At 41.3% G+C, this 22,705-nt stretch overlaps 1 protein-coding gene across 3 annotated transcripts in view; it reads right to left on the reverse strand.

The window, feature by feature from the left end:
- Window positions 1–21,359, reverse strand: part of spock2 (SPARC (osteonectin), cwcv and kazal like domains proteoglycan 2) — a 25,358-nt gene extending 3,999 nt beyond the window's left edge. Inside the window, exons 1-10 of one of the 3 annotated variants that reach the window (XM_031579523.2) lie at window positions 21,257–21,359; window positions 21,085–21,136; window positions 20,433–20,746; window positions 10,668–10,676; window positions 10,240–10,285; window positions 6,082–6,196; window positions 5,207–5,309; window positions 3,903–4,014; window positions 2,536–2,655; window positions 1–2 (exon numbers count right to left, since the gene is read on the reverse strand). The exon at window positions 1–2 is cut by the window's left edge and continues 217 nt beyond it. In XM_031579523.2, coding sequence (XP_031435383.1) covers window positions 1–2; window positions 2,536–2,655; window positions 3,903–4,014; window positions 5,207–5,309; window positions 6,082–6,196; window positions 10,240–10,285; window positions 10,668–10,676; window positions 20,433–20,621 — 696 coding nt within the window. In that variant the 5' untranslated portion in view covers window positions 20,622–20,746; window positions 21,085–21,136; window positions 21,257–21,359. Of the gene's footprint in view, window positions 3–2,535; window positions 2,656–3,902; window positions 4,015–5,206; window positions 5,310–6,081; window positions 6,197–10,239; window positions 10,286–10,667; window positions 10,677–20,432; window positions 20,882–20,904; window positions 21,057–21,084; window positions 21,137–21,256 lie in introns of those variants that run through there. The other 2 variants (XM_031579524.1, XM_031579522.2) reach the window with 2 other exon arrangements.
- Window positions 21,360–22,705: the final 1,346 nt, after the last annotated feature.

The following is a 22,705-nucleotide window of genomic DNA, read 5'->3' on the forward strand; positions in this document are numbered from 1 at the left end:
CTCTGGAAACAACAGTACTGCTGGTTGTCACTGAACATTTAACCCCATTGCAGTTTGAGTTACAGTTTGTTTTATGGTTCCACTCCAACATGTTTTCAATTGTCATATTAGCAGTGGGAATGTATGTCTGTAGAACACATTCAAAATGATCCCACTGGTGGGGTAAACAGGAGGGTTTGGTTACATGCATATACTGTATGTGCAGGGTTGGGAGGATTACTTAAAAAATGTATTCCGATACAATTAGTGATTACCTGTTAAAAAATGTATTCAGTAACCTAATCCAAGTATCACAATACTAAAGTAATGTAACTTGATTACTTTCCGTTACTTTTGGATTACCTCAATGCCAGATGTGCAAATTAAGATAACCGAAAAGAGCCTTATCCACTGTATATTGGTGGTTTTCTCAATTTTTATGTCTGTGATGGATATAAATGCTGAAAAACATTGGTCCAACCTTGAAGACAAAGACATGTACTGCTAGCGTGATAAACTGTGCAACTCAATGGTCACATGTGCTATCCACAAACCCCTCCTATAAGGGCACACACCAGCTTTTTCAGATTACATACTTTCTGCATTTGTGCAGTAGTAGTGCTACATAACATCTGGTGTGTCTCGCGTCCTACTTATTAATGAGGAAATGAACTTAGTATGCTACAAATATCAAAATGTACTATATTGTCATAGCTATGTGTTAGACAACAAACTGAACTCAATACTAAATATGTAAAGCTCTTTTTATGTGCCACTATATTGATTGGAATGTCAGGATATCCTTTTTGGGCCCAAATGCAGCATTTCACCGAGATATTTTACTAGTGAATAACACATCATTTGCGACAACACAGAAGAAAGTATGAACCATTGAAAGTAAAAAATTAACCGGTCAGCCCCCACTTTTCTTAGTTGAACACTCTGTCACTGTCAACAGTTTGTAGAAAGAAATACCTTGCATAATATTACACTTTTTGCCCAATCCCCTTTGCAATACAGCGTGGGCGTGAAGGTCGGAAATGCGAACTAGTTCAGTTTGTTGCCCTGAAGGAAAATGGGCATGAGGGCCGTGTGGTTGTGGTTTGATGTGTGCATATTTGTCACGCCAGCGCTGAACTCTGCTCCTGCCATGCCCCCTTCAACTTTAACTCACGCACCTCCGTCTCATTCCCAATCAGCGGAGTACTAATCACGCACACCTGTCACCTCTCTACTTAAACCCTTCACTCCCCTCACTTCGTGTCTGACCTCGCATCATCATAAGATGGCTTTCACTTGCGCGTATTCTGTAAGTCAACAGCCATCTCCCTTCCGTGCAAGGCATCTACCACACGAGATGCCTTAGAAAAGCACAGAACATCATAAAGGACCACAGCCACCCAGGCTATGGACTTCTCACACTGCTGCCGTCTGGTAGATGTTACCGGACTACTAGACTTGCAAACAGCTTTTTCCCCCAGGCCGTAAGGCTTTTGAAATAGCAACACTGACCTACTGATCACAGGGGCATTCTATGGTCATCCCCATCTTTTCTTGGACAGTCATCAATATGGACAATCATCACCATGTACATTCTGCTCCCCCACTCATACAACTCACTTACCTTACTTACTACATATATATGCATATTATTTGATTTAATATTCCCCACTCCTACACCCTGTAAACTGCTGCTAGCCTTTCATTTAAATTTAAATTGTTGTTACTCTGTTATATCTTATATATTTTTATTTAGTATCTTTTATGCCATTCTACTGCACAGATGTTGCCTGCCAGGTCACAAGAATTTCACTGCTCTGATGACGCTAAGCTATTTGGTGCATGTGACAAATAAAACACTTTGACTTTCTTAAAGTAAATACTGACAGTAGGCCTACGGGTTCCAAGTTAAAAAGGGCGGACCTACAGAGTAGTATATGTGTGTGTGTGTGTGTGTGTGTGTGTGTGTGTGTGTGTGTGTGTGTATGTGTTTGTGTATGTGTATATGTATGTTTATATGTATATGTATGTGTATATGTATGTGTATGTGTATATGTATGTGTATGTGTATGTGTATATGTATGTGTATGTGTATATGTATATGTATATGTATATGTATATGTATTTGTATATGTAGTATGTGTATGTGTATATATACTGTATGTATATGTATGTGTATGTGTATATGTATGTGTATATGTATATGTATATGTATTTGTATATGTAGTATGTGTATGTGTATATATACTGTATGTATATGTATGTGTATGTGTATATGTATGTGTATGTGTATACAGTATATATGTATGTTCTCCATGTTGGTGTGGGAGAACAGGAAACAGACAGAGCAGTAGAGAGGAGGAGTAGAGAGGAGGAGTAGAGAGGAGGAGTGTGAGGAGGAGTAGAGAGGAGGAGTGTGAGGAGGAGTAGAGAGGAGGAGTAGAGAGGAGGAGTAGAGAGGAGGAGTGTGAGGAGGAGTAGAGAGGAGGAGTAGAGAGGAGGAGTGTGAGGGCTGCTGGCATGGACTGTGTGTTTTTAGATGTGTGCTGTTCTCACCGGAGCCCACGCTGGCTGATGGGCCGCCTGTGGAGTTCTGTTTGGCATTGCCCTGGAGCAGCTGGAACCAGTCCCGCAGCCGGTCCCCCAAATCAGCCAGGTCCTGCCCCGTGCAGCTCTCTGGTGGGGCACGTGGGGAGAGACCCAGGGAGAGAGGGAGATAAAAGAGGTAAAACAAAAATCACAGTATTTCGGGACCTTGTCTGCAAAAGCAAAGGAGAGGGAGAGAGAGAGAGAGAGAGAGAGAGAGAGAGAGAGAGAGAGTGAGTGCAACAGTGTTCCACTCTAGTTCCAGCTCTCTATGACCCAGTGGGGTTATGGGATGGAGGGGCACTGTGGGGGAGAACACAACAGGAGCATGTCCTGGTGTAGCCTAAATCTGACCCACTACAGCTTCTCATCACAAAACATCAGCTACGAATTTAATATCGCACAAAATCTGCTTAACCATTAAGCTGTGATTGTGTGTATTGTAATTTCAATCTCCCGTTGTCAGGGTTCATCTTGTTCCATGAAATTGGACATGTGGCATTTACAGTTCATCTAATATATCGGCTGGAGTGATCACAGATATCTCTTTAGACTAGAGACACCCAGACTGGGAGAGAGAGAGAGAGAGAGAGAGAGAGAGAGAAAAGAGAGCGAGAGAGCTAGAGAGAGGGAGAGCTAGAGAGAAGGAGGGGAAGAGTGTGTGTGCAATGCTTATCTCAGCTTGCAGTATTTCAGAGTGGCATAGTGTACCACTATACACTATACATCCATTTTAAAATATACTGTATATAACATATAAATATAAATATATACTTATATATACTGTATATAAACTGTATGCCATGTATATACTGTCATATGTGACTAACAACAAATAAATGTGATTTCAAAAGGAAACTTGAGGCAGCAATAATCAGAAAGGAAATTATAGTAGATTAGGTTATTATTTTAGGTATTTAAGGTATTTAGGTATTTTTTTAAATTATTTTACTTTTAATGTAAATGTTGTTTTCTAAGTCTGTGTTTTTGTGATAATTGATCATGCTGTACTGCATTTTATGTATTTGTATTGTATTGTAATGTTTTTTGCCTGGACCCCAGGAAGAATAGTCTCCTCTAGACTAATGGTGATCCTTAATAAACATAAACTGCGTATCCTAAAAAGTGAAGTGGATCAATATATGTACAGTAGCTATGTGCTCATTTTTTGAGGTAAAAACATGTGGAAAGGCTGTGTGTGTGCTGCACTGTGATCTGTATGGTCTGTACATGTGCTGTGGGGAGATAAGGTTATGAGGTCACAACACAAAGGTTCCAGAATGGCGGTGAAAGCGATAAGCACATATCTTCCTCCAGCAGGTTGGTCATGTACTTGCCGTGTATGCTGTCCCGACCAGTAGGGGGCGCAGGCGAGGCACAGGGGCAGGAACCAGAACACTTCACACTCAGCTCCTTCCCCGTGAGGCAAGCCTGCTGTTCCACTTTACACTGCAAGCCAACGCACGCAGACACACACACACACACACACACACACAGATATACAAAAGAACACACTGTGAAAACACACAACACACACATGAAAGGAAACAAGCGCAAGCAGAGGTGTGCTGCTGCCGTGACACCTGACCACATCCACAGCGAGTGCAGTTAACTCTCTTGGGTGCAGCAGAGTGAGTCATAGTCACAACACAGATCAAATATTTATACAAGTGACGACAGACAGGAGAACAGCTCACTCAAATAAGACACCATGGTTTCCTGATGACCGCAGATGAAATATAATTATCCTCACCATTTCATGTTTTCAAGGTCAGCAATAAAGAGATGAAACACAAACCCAAGAACACAAATCCAACCCAGGTCTGCACCCCTGAATCTGAATAAGAAAAACGTATTTGGCTCTGAATCCCTATTGTAACATCCCTGCCAATGTGGACAAGAGAAAGCCTTTACAGATCCCAAATCAGCCTTTTGAGCGTTGGCCTGTGTGTGGTCCAGAGGTGGGCCAGGACAACCACAAAGAAATAATATCACACTGTAGGATAGCCAGTGTGCACAGTGGGCTCAACCACCAATCATTTCTGGGTACTGTGCAGAGCATATACGCTATTCTCGCTGCTCTAAATTGTCTATATGTTGTTGGCTTTTTTCAATCAATGTTTGTACCATACGATAATTGGAAGCTACAGCCACTCTTGCCCATTAAAAGGGCTAAACGCTGAACTGGAGGGGAGATTTTTCCTTTGACCAGGGCCATGTGCAATTCTGTGCCTTCCATGTCCGTGCTTCTGTACTGTTCAATTAAAACATCACTTATTTAACCAAGTCCTAATACTTTTTATTTCCATGGAGACCTCGAGACAGTCTATGGTGAGCTCAGAAACATTAATGATTTGCACCTGACATTGTTCCAATATTATTTGTTGAGAGAACATGCTGATTCACTGGATATTGTGGTTAGACAAACACAGAAAGAGGAAAAAAGATGGCAAGGTGCAAGGTAGGTAAGGGTGTGTAATCATACTATACCAGTAATATTATGTGTGCTTGCATTTTAAACCAAGACGAGTAAGAAAATCTGTGGGTGGATGAGTGAGTGGGTGGGCCGCTGGCTCAGAGAGAGAAAGGGGAGATCAAGGAGAGAGTATTAGAGATTGATTCTGCCGCTGTCATGCTTTACCTGGGAGGCATAGTTATGGCCGTCAGATCCACACACAGGACCAGACGTGGACACAGGGCATGGGTTACAGCTATGCTCAGTCTTAACCAATGGAAGATTCATTCTGTGGGACACAACAGAGAAGATGAAATCAAAAAACTAAAAATCACTCATCAGTATTCAGTGCAGTATCTACCACACTTTCAACACAGCTCTTATGAAGCAAGACATATCTAGTCAAATTAGAGGAACAGCTTGGGCTCATAAACATTCTTACACCATTGGGCTCATAAACATTTACATTCTACCATTGATCATTCCTCAATATGAATATAATATATTCAAGTTATTGTAGCTGAAATACAGGAGCTAAGGCGTTGGCTCTAGACACAGTCTGCCTATGTAATGGAGGGGGTTTTTTACTTTAGGCTAAACAGTTCTATAATTACTTACAATTATATCTAGAGATGGAACCATTATCGAGAAGGGATGCTATCAAAATGAGTTACGTTCTTTGAATATTGACTGTGTAATTAGGAATGAGCAAATAGTAAAGGATCCTTTGAGCTAGCCTCGAAGGTATTATAAAATAGTTACAGTGTGGGACTCTAAAGGCCTCAGGGCTGAGTGTATGAAGAGGAGGAGCTGCCACTAGCAGAATGAACACCAGATCAGTAAAAATGAATCTGCCTGGGTAATGAGCTCTACCTTCCCTTCCCCTCTCTTTTGATTTTTAAGTTCCTCTCCCAGCGTTCTAGATGGGTGAACGTTAGTTAAGGATTCAGCCGTACGTATTTCCCCAGAATGCACAGTCACCAGTGATCTTTAATTCCCTTTGGATTGATGACAGCCCTTTAGAGTCTGCGTGTGAATCCTGACCTGCGGGTGACACTCACCTGTGCTCCAGCTTCTTGCGGTTCACACACACAGCGCGCTGGGAGCCCTGAGCAACACAGACCTTGTGCTGGCTGCACTTCACCCCGTGGCAGGGGTCCTTAGTGGAGTCCACATCTAGAAAGAAGATGGGAAACAGAGGAAACGGTAGAGAAAGAGAGAGATTCAAAGCCATGCATTCTTCCTACTCCATCAGGGACCAGGAGAACTCATCCTCCCCCTCCCCTCCCCTCCCCTCCCCTCCCCTCCCCCCCCAGTATCTTCCAGAGTGGGCACATGTATAATATGACAGAGATGTCTGCTGGGAGCTCCAGTTACAAGGAAGCTGCATGCTACATCTCACTCCCCTCTTCTCATTCCCCAGCAAGGATGTGTGCTGGTGTGATAGCTTGACTCTTATGGGCAAATCTGAACACCAATGCTCCTGTCCCAGTTGAGCAGAGAGAGAATGACTGAAGACAGTGATATGTGCTGCAGAGAGAGGATGACTGAAGACAGTGATATGTGCTGCAGAGAGAGAATGACTGAAGACAGAGATAGGGGGGGGGTTCAATTTGCTCAATGGAGGAAGTAGAGGGGCAATTCTTAGGTGCAGCTTCATATCATATATGATATACAGTATATATGCCACTGATATGCCACTGATACTCTCCAGCTCATGACACAAAAAGACTCAATAAGTAAATAGGTGACGCATACCAGAGGGCAATGTTTGTTTAGCACAACAAACGATAAATATGAGTTTGAGATAAACCGCCAATGGACTCCAGTGAAAACCAGTAACCATATTATAACATGCCCACTAGTTTACTGACATCAATCATTTGAATCACGCAAAACAATTCAGCATTACAGAAATAATGACAGGATTATCCAAAATGGCAAACCTTCAAAAGTGAAAATCTGATTTGGGTTGCAAATCCTGGTGAAAAAAAATACCCTATACAGCACAGATATTTGAGCTTTTTTCATTTTAAACTCTTGCATAATACGAGTGAAAAGGTCCAGTTTTATCCCTGATGATACTTCATCATCTGAGTTTTTATCTCTTCTGACAATCTTTGCAAGTGAAGGAACACACAACAGGCCTGTTCCTCGTGACCAACCAGCACACACACACTAAACAATCAAAGAAACCTCCTGTCCTTCACCGATTACCCTCTTTTAAATGAAAAGCTTTGTGACTCGACCTTATCTCCTTTTCTGTGACCAACTCAGGAGATGTTTGATGGATGAATCCAACGGCATCATGTAAAAGCACGAGCCTCATATTAACATAACAGGCTCAAGAGGATTAGGGTAAAACAGTATGATGCCGTTGCCATAGCAACAGGGACGGCACGGCACCACCACCGACATCTCCAGGCGCTGAGAGACAATTTCTCCGAGGTGATTTGTGCACTCCATCATGTCTTTTGAAAATAAAGACCCCCTCTCATCCTTCTCCCTCCGCTGCGCTCTGTCTCCTGAGTGCATCTCGTGAAGCGCACACGCAGGGCTGACTCTCACAACACACATAATTAGGCTCCCTGAACACTGCGCTCGTGCCAAATCTAGCTTAGGGAGTTGAAAATCCCAGCAGATTCCATGTGGACTACCAGTTCCGTTCCTAACCTCATCATCTCTCTCATCCTGACCAGTGAATGGACATGCAATTGCATCAGCCTGATAAACATCCTTAAAACCAGCATAATGAGCTTTCATGAGGATCTGTTAAAGCTTTGTGTGTGTATATAGGACAAGGAAAAATCCACAAATGAAATCACTGAGTGGATGTCTCACACATCTGGTTCCCCAACTCACTGGCTGTACGGGGACCACGGGGACGATAAGTCCACAGGACTGGGAAGGAGAGCATATCAGTACCATAATGGACCAGTAATACGGGTCTCCCACTTCCAAAGCCATTTTTAGTAGGTCACCCTGAGGCCCTGTGGAGATATGGGAGATTCACCACAGCAGCACTCCCCCATATACTATGTCAAATTTGGGGAATGCACAGAAGAATTCAATCATCTCTTGGGATGTCAAAATGACATGTAAAATTGTCAACTGCAAAACGAAGCAAAAACATCCTTCAGATGTGCTAACAAGGCCTGGAGGCAGACTTTGAAGTGCAGACACCACACTGATTTAGTCATGTGTGAATGTGAAGGAGTTGCAAATCAGGATTAAAGATCAGAATTTATAATGATTGGCAATAATCAATAATCCAATGAATCTCATATTCATTTGTATTTTTGGCCTCCTAATTAGACTCAGGTTGGAATGTAAGGGCCTCTGGGTAAGTGTACTGCCAACTGGAATACTGTGTCCTAGGGATGGCAGGAGGCGTGATAGGTGTCTTTTCACAGTCTCTTATCTCAGGTCATATCAGAGTGTCATTGTATTCCTTACACACCCCCATGACTACAGGCCTCTGAAACATTCGCTCACAGCTGGATCCTCTAATGAACAACTTCCCCGTGAACCAACATTGTGGCAGTTCCCGTATCAGAGTAGCTGCCTGATACATATTCATGTAGGGTCGGGGGCTATTGGTCCACACCCATTGCTCTGTGTAGGATACTTAAACTTGGACTGTTTCAATGTCTAATCAGAGACACGGGTGAATCTGCTGAGTGAAACCTTCCTCTCTCACTTGATGCACATCATTGCAAGAATAAAGCCTGTTTCCTGAATGATCATTCTCCGACTGTCTCCACCTATCTGTGGTAGCAGAAAAAATGACCAACAAATGTGACACATCATTGATCTGCCCTCCACGGCTGCCTCGCTGATTCTGTCATGAAGAAGAGGGCAGATCAGTGGGGTGAGGTGAATGGCTCTCTGTGTTCAGTGTTGAAGGGGATCAATACTGTTCTAATGTTGCCTCCCAACGGCTCCATCCCTGTGAGGGACAGTCACTGGAGGCTGGAGACCCAGGGGTGTGTGGAGTGGCCAAGTGGCCAAGCAGAGTTAGCTTCAGAAAGATTAGCACTTTGAGAAACAAGGATACAGTTGGCTTGTTATTTTCTATTATGGGCTCTCAAAATGGAAGCGAAACAAGTGTTTATTACTGTGTGTGATTCATTTGGAGCTTTTTTTTTTTTTTTTTTTAATTGAAACCTATTGTAAAGTCGAGAATTTGTTCAAAAAGTTTCTAATGCGCTTGAGATGAGCATAATTCTGAGAGCTTTTGGGAGAGCAACACTCACCATCTCTGATGTAAGTGGATTCATGTTTCACAGGAAGAATGCCAATGTCACTCAGTTCTTAATCATGCCCTCAGGGCTCTTAAAAGGCCCTCGGCAGAGCTGGCAATTACCCACTAATTCCATCTGAAGATATCTGCTAATGGACCTTCTCTCTTCTAAGGACTTCATTTTCGGTGTACGTCAAGGACATAGGGTTCTGATTGGAGGATGTTGAAATTGAATTAACATGAAGATACAACTTGTATCTGCATATTATACATAATGTGTCTTTCGAATAAAATATATACCCCATGCCAGACCTGTAACAATTATTTTGTGTATTTGCTGTTGTACAATAAATATCTATTTGCGTTTGTTTATTCACAGGCCCAATCCCCACCCCTTAAAACTGTAAACAAGGTCAGATACATAAAGAAATAATTGGCAAGAAATGTGTGGTGACCTAAAGATATACAATCCTATCATTTCTTCTGAGTTTCTTGTTGCTATAGATACCGGAGGCCTTTTCATTGTTTACCAACATAATCAACATAATGCACCTTTCAGTGCAGTCCTCGATAACATGGCTTTACTAAGGCACCAATCCAGCTGAATGTGTGAGATTGCTGGTGGTTGGTCTTCAGACACACATGCTACTGCTGCCACTACCACTGTCAGATTGACTGAGCGTGCTCACTCATGTCGAGCCATACCTCTCCTTCCTGTGTCCTTATCTCGAATGTGCAAAAATAGATATGGTTTTGTGTGGCACACAGCTCACTCAGCATACGCTGTCCATATATTCAATCTCTCTCCCGGTACACTATGATGAGAGGCAGAGGAGCTCTCCATTGTTTGCCATTGTAAATCCGTTGGCAAACAAACACGGGTGTCTTTCTCGGATGAAAACAAGGACAGATTTGGAGCAGGCAGTAAACACACGATGGTGAACACAGATGAAATGGCTACATACAAAGGACTTACTTTCATTTGAAACCTGACCTGCATCCCCTGGTCGTATGTAGTCATCCTGGGGGGAGGGAGAGAACCAAAGAGCCACGTTATTTTCAGTGGGTCTTGAATCATACAGAATGTAAAGCCTGCAGCTAAGCATGCTCTTCTCATTGAAGAACTGTCGTGTTTTCACAGAGAGAAAAAAAAAATCACTTCTGAGTGCTTAAATGTAACGTTCATATGCAACATAATGTTCATGATTTCTATATGTATTGCTGGTGTTTAACAGAACTCTCCTGTCAAATCTCTAAGAGCTATAACCTACAAGCTTCAGTGCTCATTTTGCTTTACTGTATTGTCAAAATTGCACAAGTGAGAAAAAAGAGCCTGATTGCTTTCATATTTGATCATGGAACAATGATGCAAGATATTTAGAAAGTGCATGTTTAGATACTGACCTCCACTTCCTGCAGACGTGAGGCGCAACAGGCAAAGAGAGAAGAGAGAGATGTCAGGGATTATCCTATTCAGACATGCCAATACAAGTCACTTCTTCTACAGTCATATGATTCATTCCTGCATTCATGTATCTGCTGTTATTTTCACACACAGTGCCACAGTGGAGATCTCTCACACTCTTCACATGCGGTTCAACACTCTTTGTGTAATCCTTCCAGTAGCTAATAATGGCAATTTGTGCTTGTGCAGATAATAATCTTTATGTGCTTTAAATAAAGGCTACTCCTTACACAGAAGAGGGACTTCTCCCAAGCAGTGCAATTACGTTTTGTGAAAAACGCAAAAGCAAATATGGTGTAAACAAGGTGAATAAATTGCTTTCTTGGCTTATGTTACCGCGCAACAATAAATATGAATTTACACCCATGCTGTTAACGTCATAGACCCATATGAAATACATCACTGAAAAATATTTACAGTATCACAGCAGTACCAAAATCCATTAAACATGACACCTGCAGTAAGGCTTGCTCATAATAGAGAGCCATGTTCTGTCATCTGACGCCCTCTTCACAAAGTTAATCATTTTCTTGATTGGCATGAAATCAAGCAGTTCATCTCGAAATATTCTTTGCATGCACTAATTGGATCACATTATTCCTTCTCGAGGAGGGAGCACAAAATAACCACCCTGTGTGTCAGACACGAAAGATAAGAAAATCCTATTTGATGGGGAGGATTACAACTTTAAATGCTGAGTAAAACTTGTCTGAACATACAATCCTACAATAACAGGCCCCAATCTCAAACCTCTGAGACTGTGCCATGCGTCCGCTTTCGACGGTTCAAACGGATGCTCAACCTCAGCATGGCTTTTGACTCCAAAGCTCAGGAAAGAGATCTGATCTCACAACTAGGATCAGTGCAGTTTGGTTTGAAGAGTGATGAAACAAATGCTGCCTCCTGTCTACCCCCAACCTGGAGGATGAAGTATTATTTTGCTGAAGGTCTTACTGTTACTGAGGTGTTAGTGTCATTGTCTGTTTAAGGTTTGTATGAAAGCCATCGAGCCCTTCCGTTTCAAGACTCTGTTACCTGCTGTATACCTACATAGCCACATAGAAACATGGGCCTCACACGATGACTGTCACGCCTGCCTATGAAGGCATCCTCTCCCTCCGCTGGCCTGCAGCTCATGGAGACACAGAGAGCAGTGCATGGAGGGAGCGTCATCATCATTATACCCACAGACAACAGACGCAGTGGCATTACGCCGAGCCAACACTGGCAATGACAGGCTCAGCTCTGGCCTCCCGCCCAGCTTAGGGCAAGCCCCTACAGGCTGTACTTCTGGAGAGCAAGGCAGTCGTGCCCACAAAAGGCCACTGCATGTTTGGTGAGCCAGCAGAGAACAGCTCATTTGTTAAATCAGCAGCAAACAGTAGGCCACATGTATATAGGCACAAGCACACACACACACTGTTATCTCTGTTGGCTGTAAACACTCTGATATATCAGTATTTCTGTCTGTCTGTGGAGACTGTAGATTACTGTAGTGTTGTTTAAAATGGTTAAACCAAAGACACGTGGACTAATTACACATCCAGACGTGTAGCCAATAGCATCTACAGACTCCTTAGCCAGATCTGCACAGCCCCTCTCTCAGCATCTGACATGGCAGACTACTTCCCCCCTGCCAGGCCTGAGAATGCTGATTGATGGTTTGATAATCCTCCAGATCTCCAGAATGAAACTGAGCGTGTCAAAACAGGCACTCTACAAATTGGACTGAGCTTTGGAGGTCTTCTCAGTGTGGGCTTGGGTGTGGATTAGACTACATGACATTTGTCATCTTCACCCAACTCTTTGGCTCACAGCTGAAAGTGTGTGTGGAACTATATATGAGCGATTATACTGTGTAGTTCTTCAGGATCTTTGTAATATAGTAATGCACTGGATAACAGGAAATAATGGGGAGAAGATTAAACACAGAGAAGTGTTGGAAAGAAATAACAATGTATAAAAAGAAATGTATCCATAAATCATGGCCACTGATAATTGACATCCTAAACTAACTTTACATCTCCACGTGTCTGCTTCAGAAAAAAAGAACAGTAAAAAAAGCTGTAATGAACTGTAAATGAGTGAGATCCAAATAATAAATGGTAGAATCCTAACAGCAATTGCCTTTAAACATTTACTCCTAACAGTGAATGACACTATATTATCACTGTACAGAACACCATATCATCCCCCTGTAAGATGCTTATCACCCAGGCGGAGACTGGGGTCATGTTCTTCCATTAGATGAGCTTCCTCAAACCACTTGCTGGGGCTCTCCATCACACCTTTTCATAAGAGCATGGCTGTTCATGACACAAATCACGTACTCATTTGTGCATATACACACATTTTTTTTCTTGAACACTGAGCAAATATTGTTTCCATACAAATAAAAATGCATTCCACCCCCTGAAATATGTATATGAATAAATGTGAATGATTTTAATTTTGATGTGAGTGTTTTTTGTGTGTTTGTTTCATACATATAAAAGTAGACTGCTCTGAATAATTGTGCATTATGGGGCATATGGCTTTTACCATATGCATATGCATATGCCAAACCATTAAAAAAAAATATCTTATAAATAACCTTACAAGTGAAACTAGAATTTCAAATATTTCTGAACAGGGAAGAAAAAAAAAAATAGAAAAAAAAATAACAATTTAGTGGGTCATGTCCACGGTTTCACATTAAGAGCTGTCTTTCACATAGCGGTGTCTACACTTTAGCTCTATGTCATCAGCTATGTGTGTTACTCCCTGTTATTGTCAAGTACACATGGAAGCATGTGTATACTCTGAACCCCACACTACAAGCATTCCAAACTACACTCTCACCATCTTACTAAAAAAAGGACTTGCTTTATAAATGGTGCCAACCGATTAAAAGATGCAACCATCTACCACATAGACTTAGCATACTTGGATGGATGTCATCTGCACATGTACCATGGGTTTACCATGGATGATCTCAAAACAGGTATCCTCCTTTACAATGCATCAATCAATGCAATGCAGATAGATGTACACAAGGGACAGACCTTAAGATCTGACAATAATACAATCTGGATGGGAAAATCTCCCCAAGATTTGCAGTTAGAGGGAAATATTCAATAATCCCTGTAGTAAATATTCAATAATCCCTGTAGTAAATATTCAATAATCCCTGTAGTAAATATTCAATACTCCCTGTAGTAACTATTAAATAATCCCTGTAGTAAATAATCAATAATCCCTGTAGTTAATATTCAATAATACCTGTAGTAAATTGATAAATTGTACTCCTAATGCTGTTTCGGATTAGTTTAAAATGAATTGACCTGTTTGACAAATGTCAAGGTGAGCCAAATCAATTAATAGCGCACTAAGAATGAGTGATGAATGCTTATAGCTGGGGTATGACAAGTGATCCTGTGATTCTTAATTCATATTGATATTACTAAATTCGAAATGAAAGTGCAATTGCTGTGCTTTTAAAATTTATCTGGCAATGTATATGCAATTTACTCAAAGTAGCCTGCAAAAAAGACTCGGTGAGAAACCAAACCTTTCGTTTGGTTATAAATGAGCAAGCCTCATCCTCAACCCATACTTTAGTTTTTGTTTTACAAACAAAAGTTTAGTAACCAGTGATAGTAAGTACTGAAATGGGGCAATGCAACTGAGTCTATAAGCTTTAAGTGAATTTCCCTGTGTTTTTCACATCAACAAATTCTATTTTCCCTTCTATTAAACATACTTCTGCATAGCACAGCATAGAAATCATTATCCATTCTGTAGGGGTGTAAGAAAATATTGATACACTTGAGCATCACAATATTATGTTTTGAGATAGTGTATTGATTCTCAAAAGCACTGTATCCGGGAGTGCAAATTTATAGCTAGATTCTGGAAGCACGTTGCCAAAGTAATCAGTGAGGTCCTTGAAGTTGAGATTAAGAGAGATCCAAGTGTCTTCCTTGTTGGTCTCCCCTCTAAGGTGCTACATCTCCCCTCTCCAAGATACACACTCCTTGAGAAGCTCCTCTTAACTGCCCGAAAATGCATCTTACTTCACTGGATTAAAGAGTGCCCACCAACTATTACTTTATGGTACAGAGAGATCTTTAACATTCTCCCACATGAAAAATTGGTGGCTAATATAAAAGGAAAGGAGGGTTTGTTTTTGAAAATCTGGTCCCCTTTCATAGACTACCTGCCAGAAGACCTCAGGTCCTTACTTATGAGAGGGGAATTGGGTACTTTTTGGAGTCAGACCAGACCTCCTTCATAGCCCCGATACATTTCATTATGTACTCATACTTCCTTACACCTTTGTGCATGCAGTGGACTGGAGACAGTACTTTGTATACGTTCTTAAATAATGTTGTGGACAATTTTCCTTTTTGTAAACCCTTTTTCTTTTTTCTTTTTTTTTTGTTGTTTTTTTTACCATTCTGTGTTTGTGTTGATTGCTGTCTGCTGTGGGTGGGGATTGTTGTTATGTGTTTTGTAATGTTATCCCATGTCTAAACCAATAAAAAGTATGTTAAAAAAAAAAAAGCACTGTATCCATTTTTACATTAATAATTGACATGCATGATTTGTGTCAGACAGTAGTTCATTTTGTGCTGTGAAATCCCCCGGTCGCTACAGCAGTATTGTAATCTCTCTTCAGTCACCTGACTCTTCCACTCCAACATAACAACATGGTGCTCTTTATAATGGAACAGATTTCCTAAAATTTGATTAAAACAAAATTGCAATATATTGAATCGTAATCCCTGTATCCTGATACATATCGTAGTGGCAGTTTCTTGCCGATACACAGCCATAGCATTTGGCTTATTAACTAAATTATTCTGATATGCTGTGCACCTTTATTTCTTAACATCCGCTCCTTTGTCAGATTAAGACTTTTAATTTAACACAATTCATTTTACTCAAACAAGCAAGGGAGTACTGCTCACATAGTCATGCACACTAGTACCTATGCAAACCTCTGGTCACATCAATGACAGGTCTGACTGTCTATCGTGAGGAGAGCCCACTCTCAAGGTCAAAAGGAGAGATGAAGGTGAGATGGGACATATACTGTTGTGCATTTCACATTTCTCTCGAGACCTCACATTCACTGTGAGATCAGGAGAGCGAGGACTATAGCTGTACCAGTACCAGTACCAGTGACAAGTGTAACTAATTCTTTAAAGTCATACACATATAGTGAGTTTGTCAGAATGTCGTTTATCAGTAATGTCATATGAAACCCTGAAACCCTGTCATTCATTTTCAATAATATCTGAGAAATAAGGGGTGACATTTTTCAAGTTGTTTAACTGAAAATACGCACCACTATTTTGTCTTTCTGTTCATGCGGAATTCTCCTGGTCTGTTCTATCATGTTTACAACGATCAATGACTTCTAAAAATGGACGACAGAATAACTCTCGAATAGATACAAAACATATATTGTGATGTTTGAATATTCCCTGAGCCACTGTAGGACAGAATCAGCAACGCAGCAGTCTCCAAATAAGGCTGGACCACCACTCTCTCCTCCTGCACTGCAAAGATAAAGCCTCCCATTGGACAGGAAGTGGCTGTACCCCTGGATTGGATGATAAAAGGCGCCCCCCCCCCCCCTCCACTCAATTAAAGTCCACCTACACTTTTGGTGACTAGCCAAGATGCTCTGCAGCAATGGCTTCACTTGTCTTTGTAAGATGTCAACTGAACAGACTTGATCTCTACTCCACATCAAGGTCAGCAGAGACTGGCATGCGTTTCACTTCATCAAGAAGGTCACATCTGAAGCGCACTTGCTTTAAAAGCAGCAGCACCAAACACACAGTAGTGGAATCATGCAACAGCTGTTGTTGTAGTCAATGACAACTGCTTTCCTTTATGTACCTGTGTTGTGTTGGTGAGCTGGACTGTGTATACTACACTAATACAGCACAGCTTTGATGGCACGCTTGGCTGCATCTTAAACTGCATTATTGCCTAATGATCTCCTGGCTGTTGTGCAGGCGCTCCAGGGCTCCAGCCAGCTCCACTGCCCCAGCCCACATCATCACACATAGCATCACTGTGTTAAGCAGAGGACAAGGGGCCAGCACACATCACACATAGCATCACTGTGTTAAGCAGAGCCCACATCACACACAGCATCACTGTGTTAAGCAGAGCCCACACACCACACATAGCATCACTGTGTTAAGCAGAGGACACACACCACACATAGCATCACTGTGTTAAGCAGAGGACACACACCACACATAGCATCACTGTGTTAAGCAGAGGACACACACCACACATAGCATCACTGTGTTAATCAGAGGACAAGGCCACAGCCCACATCATCACACAGCATCACTGTGTTAAGCAGAGCCCACACCACACATAGCATCACTGTGTTAAGCAGAGGACAAGGGGCCCTGTCAGCAGCTGTGCTCAAATAGCGTTTGACATTCTGAATCCCCCCATCCCACGCAACGGGAGAGGACGGGGGCGACTCCTAATATTAGCGGATGCTGCTCTGGCCCCCAGCCTGGCTGCTTAGATTAGCGTTTCCCTCTCCTGGTAATGGTTGGCATGCCATAACTCAACTGCAGCAGGCTGATATGCTACTACAGCAACAAAGACATTTAAGAACCACTGTCACACCATTCTGACATCTTGGGGAAAAAAAGCTTCCTTGCTCTTAATTAAGAAATCCATCCCCTTGAGCATCAACACCAACCCCCCACCCCTTATCTTTTCCATGCTGAATTTTTAATCATATGATAATGACTGGGGGAGCTGAGAGACCGTTTGAGCACACTCAGGAAACATTTTTGGTTCATTAAAAATGTAGTGGTGGAATAACAGGTGCAGGCCGACACAGGCTCTCCTCAGCCGAAGAGAAACACGGCTTTGAAATGAGCTCCTTCTGCATAACAGAGAGAGAGAAGGAGAGAGCGAGAGAGAAAGAGAGAGAGAGAGAGAGAGAGAGAGCGAGAGAGAGAGAGAGAGAGAGAGAGGGAGAGAGAGAGAGAGGATTGGCCAGCTCTGTTGGTTGTTTGTTTTCAGTGGAACAGATGACAGATTCACTCATGGTTTAGTCACAAAGACTCTTTTACCATGGCAAGGGGTGGTTGAAGGGATAGGGGGTAGAATTAGATGGAGGATGGAGTCCTCCTATCTGAACTGCTACATGTTTTACATTCAGATGATTATCCTCCAAAAACAGTGAGATTTTCAATTGTGGTCACCTTAGCGCAATATCACAATAAATATGTATTCATCATAGCAAATAATTGATTCAATTGTGAGCGATCCTGACTGTGACATTTAAATTGCAGAGAGAGTATAATGATGAGGAAAACTGCACCAGTTCCACGGGTTATCTCTTAGAACAATGCCTAACCTCAAAACAACAATGTCTGTATAAAAGGTACAGAATATTGCCACACGGCCACAATAGTCCTGCATTTCTGTATTTAAGTTACGAACATGTACTAGTCCTGGCTTTCTGTATTACAGGCTGTATTATATTTTTGGGGACATAAAGCCCAAAGGGAAAATGTCCTCTTCAGAAGAATATGACTGCATGATACATTTGGTCGCTTTTATGTAGCAGTTTCTGTTGGACTTGCATTTATTTATTTTTTTAAATTAAGAGATTATCTAGAAACATCAATGAAAGAACATTAATAAGCATTCATTTGCACCATGGACAGAATCTGCATAGAAACCCCATAGCAAAATGACCCAGCTTTTGTTTTTCCTTTCTTGAGGTTTCTGTATTAGAATGATCCATTCGATTCCATTCCATTAGTTACTATGGGAGATGGGAGGATTTGGATCCCGAGGGATCATATGCCACATAAATGTGTTTTACTCTCTGCTGGCAAACATATACTGACATATTGGTGTCATGGTAGATAAATCCAGCAGCAGACCATATAATACTAAGGAATAAGGACTGGTCCATACTGGAAAATAATTCCCAAGGCACGTGTCTATTTTAGATTTGTGTTGCTTTGCTGATAATTCAAGGAGGCAACGTGCAACATTTAAGGTTTCCAAGGGCTTTGAAAATGTTTTGACCACTGACTATGCTATGATACAGATGGAATGAAATATTTCCTGGGAGAAAACACAAAAGCTATTTCAAGTTTCACCTTTTCATCTTGGCCCTCTATGTCTAAGCAAATGTAACATGATGATCAGTCTCAATCAAGTCCATTTTCATTGTGCAAATCCAGACATTACTGCTGAAACTCAAAACCTCTTCACAGGGTCTATGAAAGGTTATATCCATATGTATTTCTCTGAAGAAACACCTTTGTGATAATGCATGACATCCTCTCTCTATTTTGAAAAACAAAACCAAACAAACAAGCACTGGGATTTCCTCATAAATAAGTTCATGAAAAGTTTAACTGATGAATAATGTGTTTTTGAGATACAAGTGAGACACTGTTTAGCAGTAGTCCCAGGTGATCGTCATTACCCACTAAAGTTCTATATTAGATTATTGTCTTGCCTACTCTGTTGGATTATACCACGGATACAGCCACCTAGCTTTCTCTGGAATGAACCCCTAAGATCAAAGCAGTCGCTGGAAGAAAACGAACAGAGATGGCATGATTCTCCCTTGGCATGTCTCTCTTCTTTAAATCACAGTAGAAAGAGCGCCCTGGATATGAAAGAGCCCTCAGCACTGCATGAAAGGAACACATGCATGAGCATCAGGACCCCCCCCCCCTCACCTGTGGCATGACTATCAAATGAAAAACAGAACAGCTGTGTTTGTGTCATTCAGTGGAGTGCAATGTCTAAGGCGGTCTCTGTCATCATTAAAGAAGAACTTTCACTGAAGCAGGGTTTCAGGAAATGTCAGAGCATCCCTATCCCTACATTCAAAGACCAGGGAATACAACAGCTTCTAGGAGGACTGGTAGCAATCAAAGAAGCCTGTGTAAAGACAGTAGGTCAACACATCCATAATCTCACTGCTATTCATATTTTATCTTTTCATGCTCAAAATGTGATTAATACTCTTTGTTCCCAACGACATTTGGTAATAATTTAGAGGTATATAATCCTAGATGTAATACATAAAGTGTCTGCAAATGGATTGCTTTCTTTGAACAGCTCTCAATGGCCATGGTATAACACACTGTACACAAAATTCCACTGTACCAAACTGGCCTAATATTTATGATCACTTTACTGTGATTAGTCTTAACCACTGAACTCCATAACCAATCTACAGTTTATAATTGCACAATGATTGTACGTTATTGAATCAACCCTCCACTTAAAATTCGCAATTAAAGCCAATATCACAGAATGCTACTTCGAATGTAAAACAGTGAACGTAACCGCAATAAGCTACAATATTAAGTGCCACTTGAATTCCTCATGTCCTGAAACAATCGTTACGTGCAACGTGTCAAAAACTTTCTCCAAACAGGTTAATTTGTCTTAAATTTCAAACAACCTACTGCTAAGCTTCCTCGAAAGAATGAAATCCTACAAAATAGAAACACTTAATGTTGCTCCTGTTTGACCATAACGCACTGTTTCCATTCAGAAACACTAATGAACTTGGGCAAATGAAGGCTACTCTATAGCCAGTGACGACGTGATGCCTTCCTTCTGACTACAGCAATGCTAATGGATATTCGGACGCACATTCTTAATTTTATCTTCAATTCACGAGGCCAACTTACATCTCTGAAGCGATTCCAGTGTTTGATCTTGCGACTGTATTGGGAAATGGTGGCCAGCCACTGCTCATCTTCCATGAAATTCCCTGTTTTTCCGGGTTCTTTTTCAGTCTTCACTTCTTCTTGCGCGGAAGATCCTATTATCATTACAGCCGCTACTAGAAGGCACCCTGAATTGATGATCTCCATCATCGTTCGGTGCTTGTTGACAGCTTGGTCAACTAACGGACGTTCTTAAAGGTGTTCTTTCAGATGAAGGAGATGGATGCTGAGTCCACAGTGAAATGTGACCTGATTACGGGATGCTCTCTCGTAGGCTGCCGTGCACGAGAGAGCGAGAGAAAAAAAGAGAGAGAGAGAGAGAGAGTGAGAGTGAGAGAGAGAGAGATACATCCGTGTGATGTCAAGTCATTAAATTCCTTACAGCTGCCATTGCTGTCTTATTATGTTCAGAATGCGCACTTTGATGATCTACCTGTTTGTCCACAATCAGAATAGAAATCTCATAGTCCAGTGATAGAGAGCTGTGGCTGTGAGAGTAACACTGCACTGCGCGCTATACTGACAGTATGAGATTATGATAAAATTATGAAATGCGTTAGGTCTAGTTAATGGTTAAATTCTGGAATAATTACTGATGATAATAACTGCTCACATTGTTGGTTCATTTTCCTCCGTTGAGCTCATGTTTCTTGCAATGCTGCTAGCTGAAGATGTAAGAATAAAGCATCAAACCTAGTATTGACATTGACATTACATAACGTGAGACTGCTCTACAATAATATGGGAAAAACAGTTATTTATGCAAATGAAGTAGGGATATATACTCAAGTGTTATATGAATACTGTCAATGATGCACTTTTCAGCCGCTTGAGATGTTACAAGTCCCATGAATGAATGCTTATAAGCCACATGAAACAACTACTTCTAAGCCTTTCACTTTCAGTTTGAGTTCCTTCCCAAGTGAGCTGTGGAGGAGTGCTTGATTACCATGCTCTAATATCTGATGCCAGACACACCCACCTATCCAAAGAGAGCATATGAATAAATTAACTTGCCAATAGATTTTACAGTCTACTTGGTGGCAGGGGGAAGTTCAGCACACCTTTACTAAATGTGGTTTAACACCATATAATTGGATTTAAAAGGGGTTTGGAATTGTTCAGCGGCCAGTCTACATTGTTTAGTGAATAATCTAGAAAAACACAGACATACAGGCCAGTATTGTTTTTCTGAGAGGAAGTGGATTCAACCACGCAGTAAATGGTGAATATTCAGCTGTCAACCCATTTACAGTATTTACACATATCACATCCAGCAAAGTTATCTGGTGACATCATTTGTCATCCTTTCTGTCGCTGAAAGATTTAAATAAAACAATAAATATAAAATGATCTACCCTTTCATTCACTTTCACGCACAACAGTATTTCTAAAAAGGAATGGTACTATGACGATTCTTCTGCATTCAATATTTATGGACCATCCATGGAACAAAATATTGGTATGATGTCCTAGCAAGCTGACAAGTCAGGTGTGGATGAACTGGGAGAGGAGACACACTGCAGGGAAGACAGGCAAAACTTCAAACCTTAATTGGTTCCATTATGTCATCAAATGGCAAAATGACACTTACACACACATGTATACATGTTCACAGACACGTCATAGATTAAATAGAGACAAATAAAAAGGTAGGGAAAGAGAGTAGCAGAACAACTGTAACCATTTCTACCTGAATGTACCCTTTGTGGTAATTCTCCAAAGAAAACAGTTAATACATGAAGGGTCATCTAGCATACGGGAAATATGAGTCAGATATTAAGTCAAGTAATTCACTTCAGTTCCAAGTGACGTCTCCATCAGAAATCCCAAATCTCCCCTGTGTTTTACAGCCTCCTATTGGAAATGATGACTGCAGATCACACTTTAGAATGTGCAATGGTGAATATATTTCTTTTCCACTGTTTATTTTACATGCATCTCTCTGAGAAATCATGTTATAGACACATCTTAGCATCAGGGGTAACTTTAAATCCAAAGGTGTTCTGTGAAATATTGAGCTTGGGTTACAGAATACCACATCTCAGCAAGATGTATCCAACATCACAGCTTTGGCTCCACCTCTGGGAGCAGGGATCCATTTCTGCCTCCTGCAGCAATAAATCCAACCCTAAATGGAGCAATGTTTTAGCTAACATATACGAACTGAGGCACAGGCACAGGCAGTACAATAACAACACCTGGATGCTTTCAAACACTAACTCTACTTTCAG

Source organism: Clupea harengus, chromosome 13, assembly GCF_900700415.2.
Source record: "Clupea harengus chromosome 13, Ch_v2.0.2, whole genome shotgun sequence".
Taxonomy (NCBI): Eukaryota; Metazoa; Chordata; class Actinopteri; order Clupeiformes; family Clupeidae; genus Clupea; species Clupea harengus.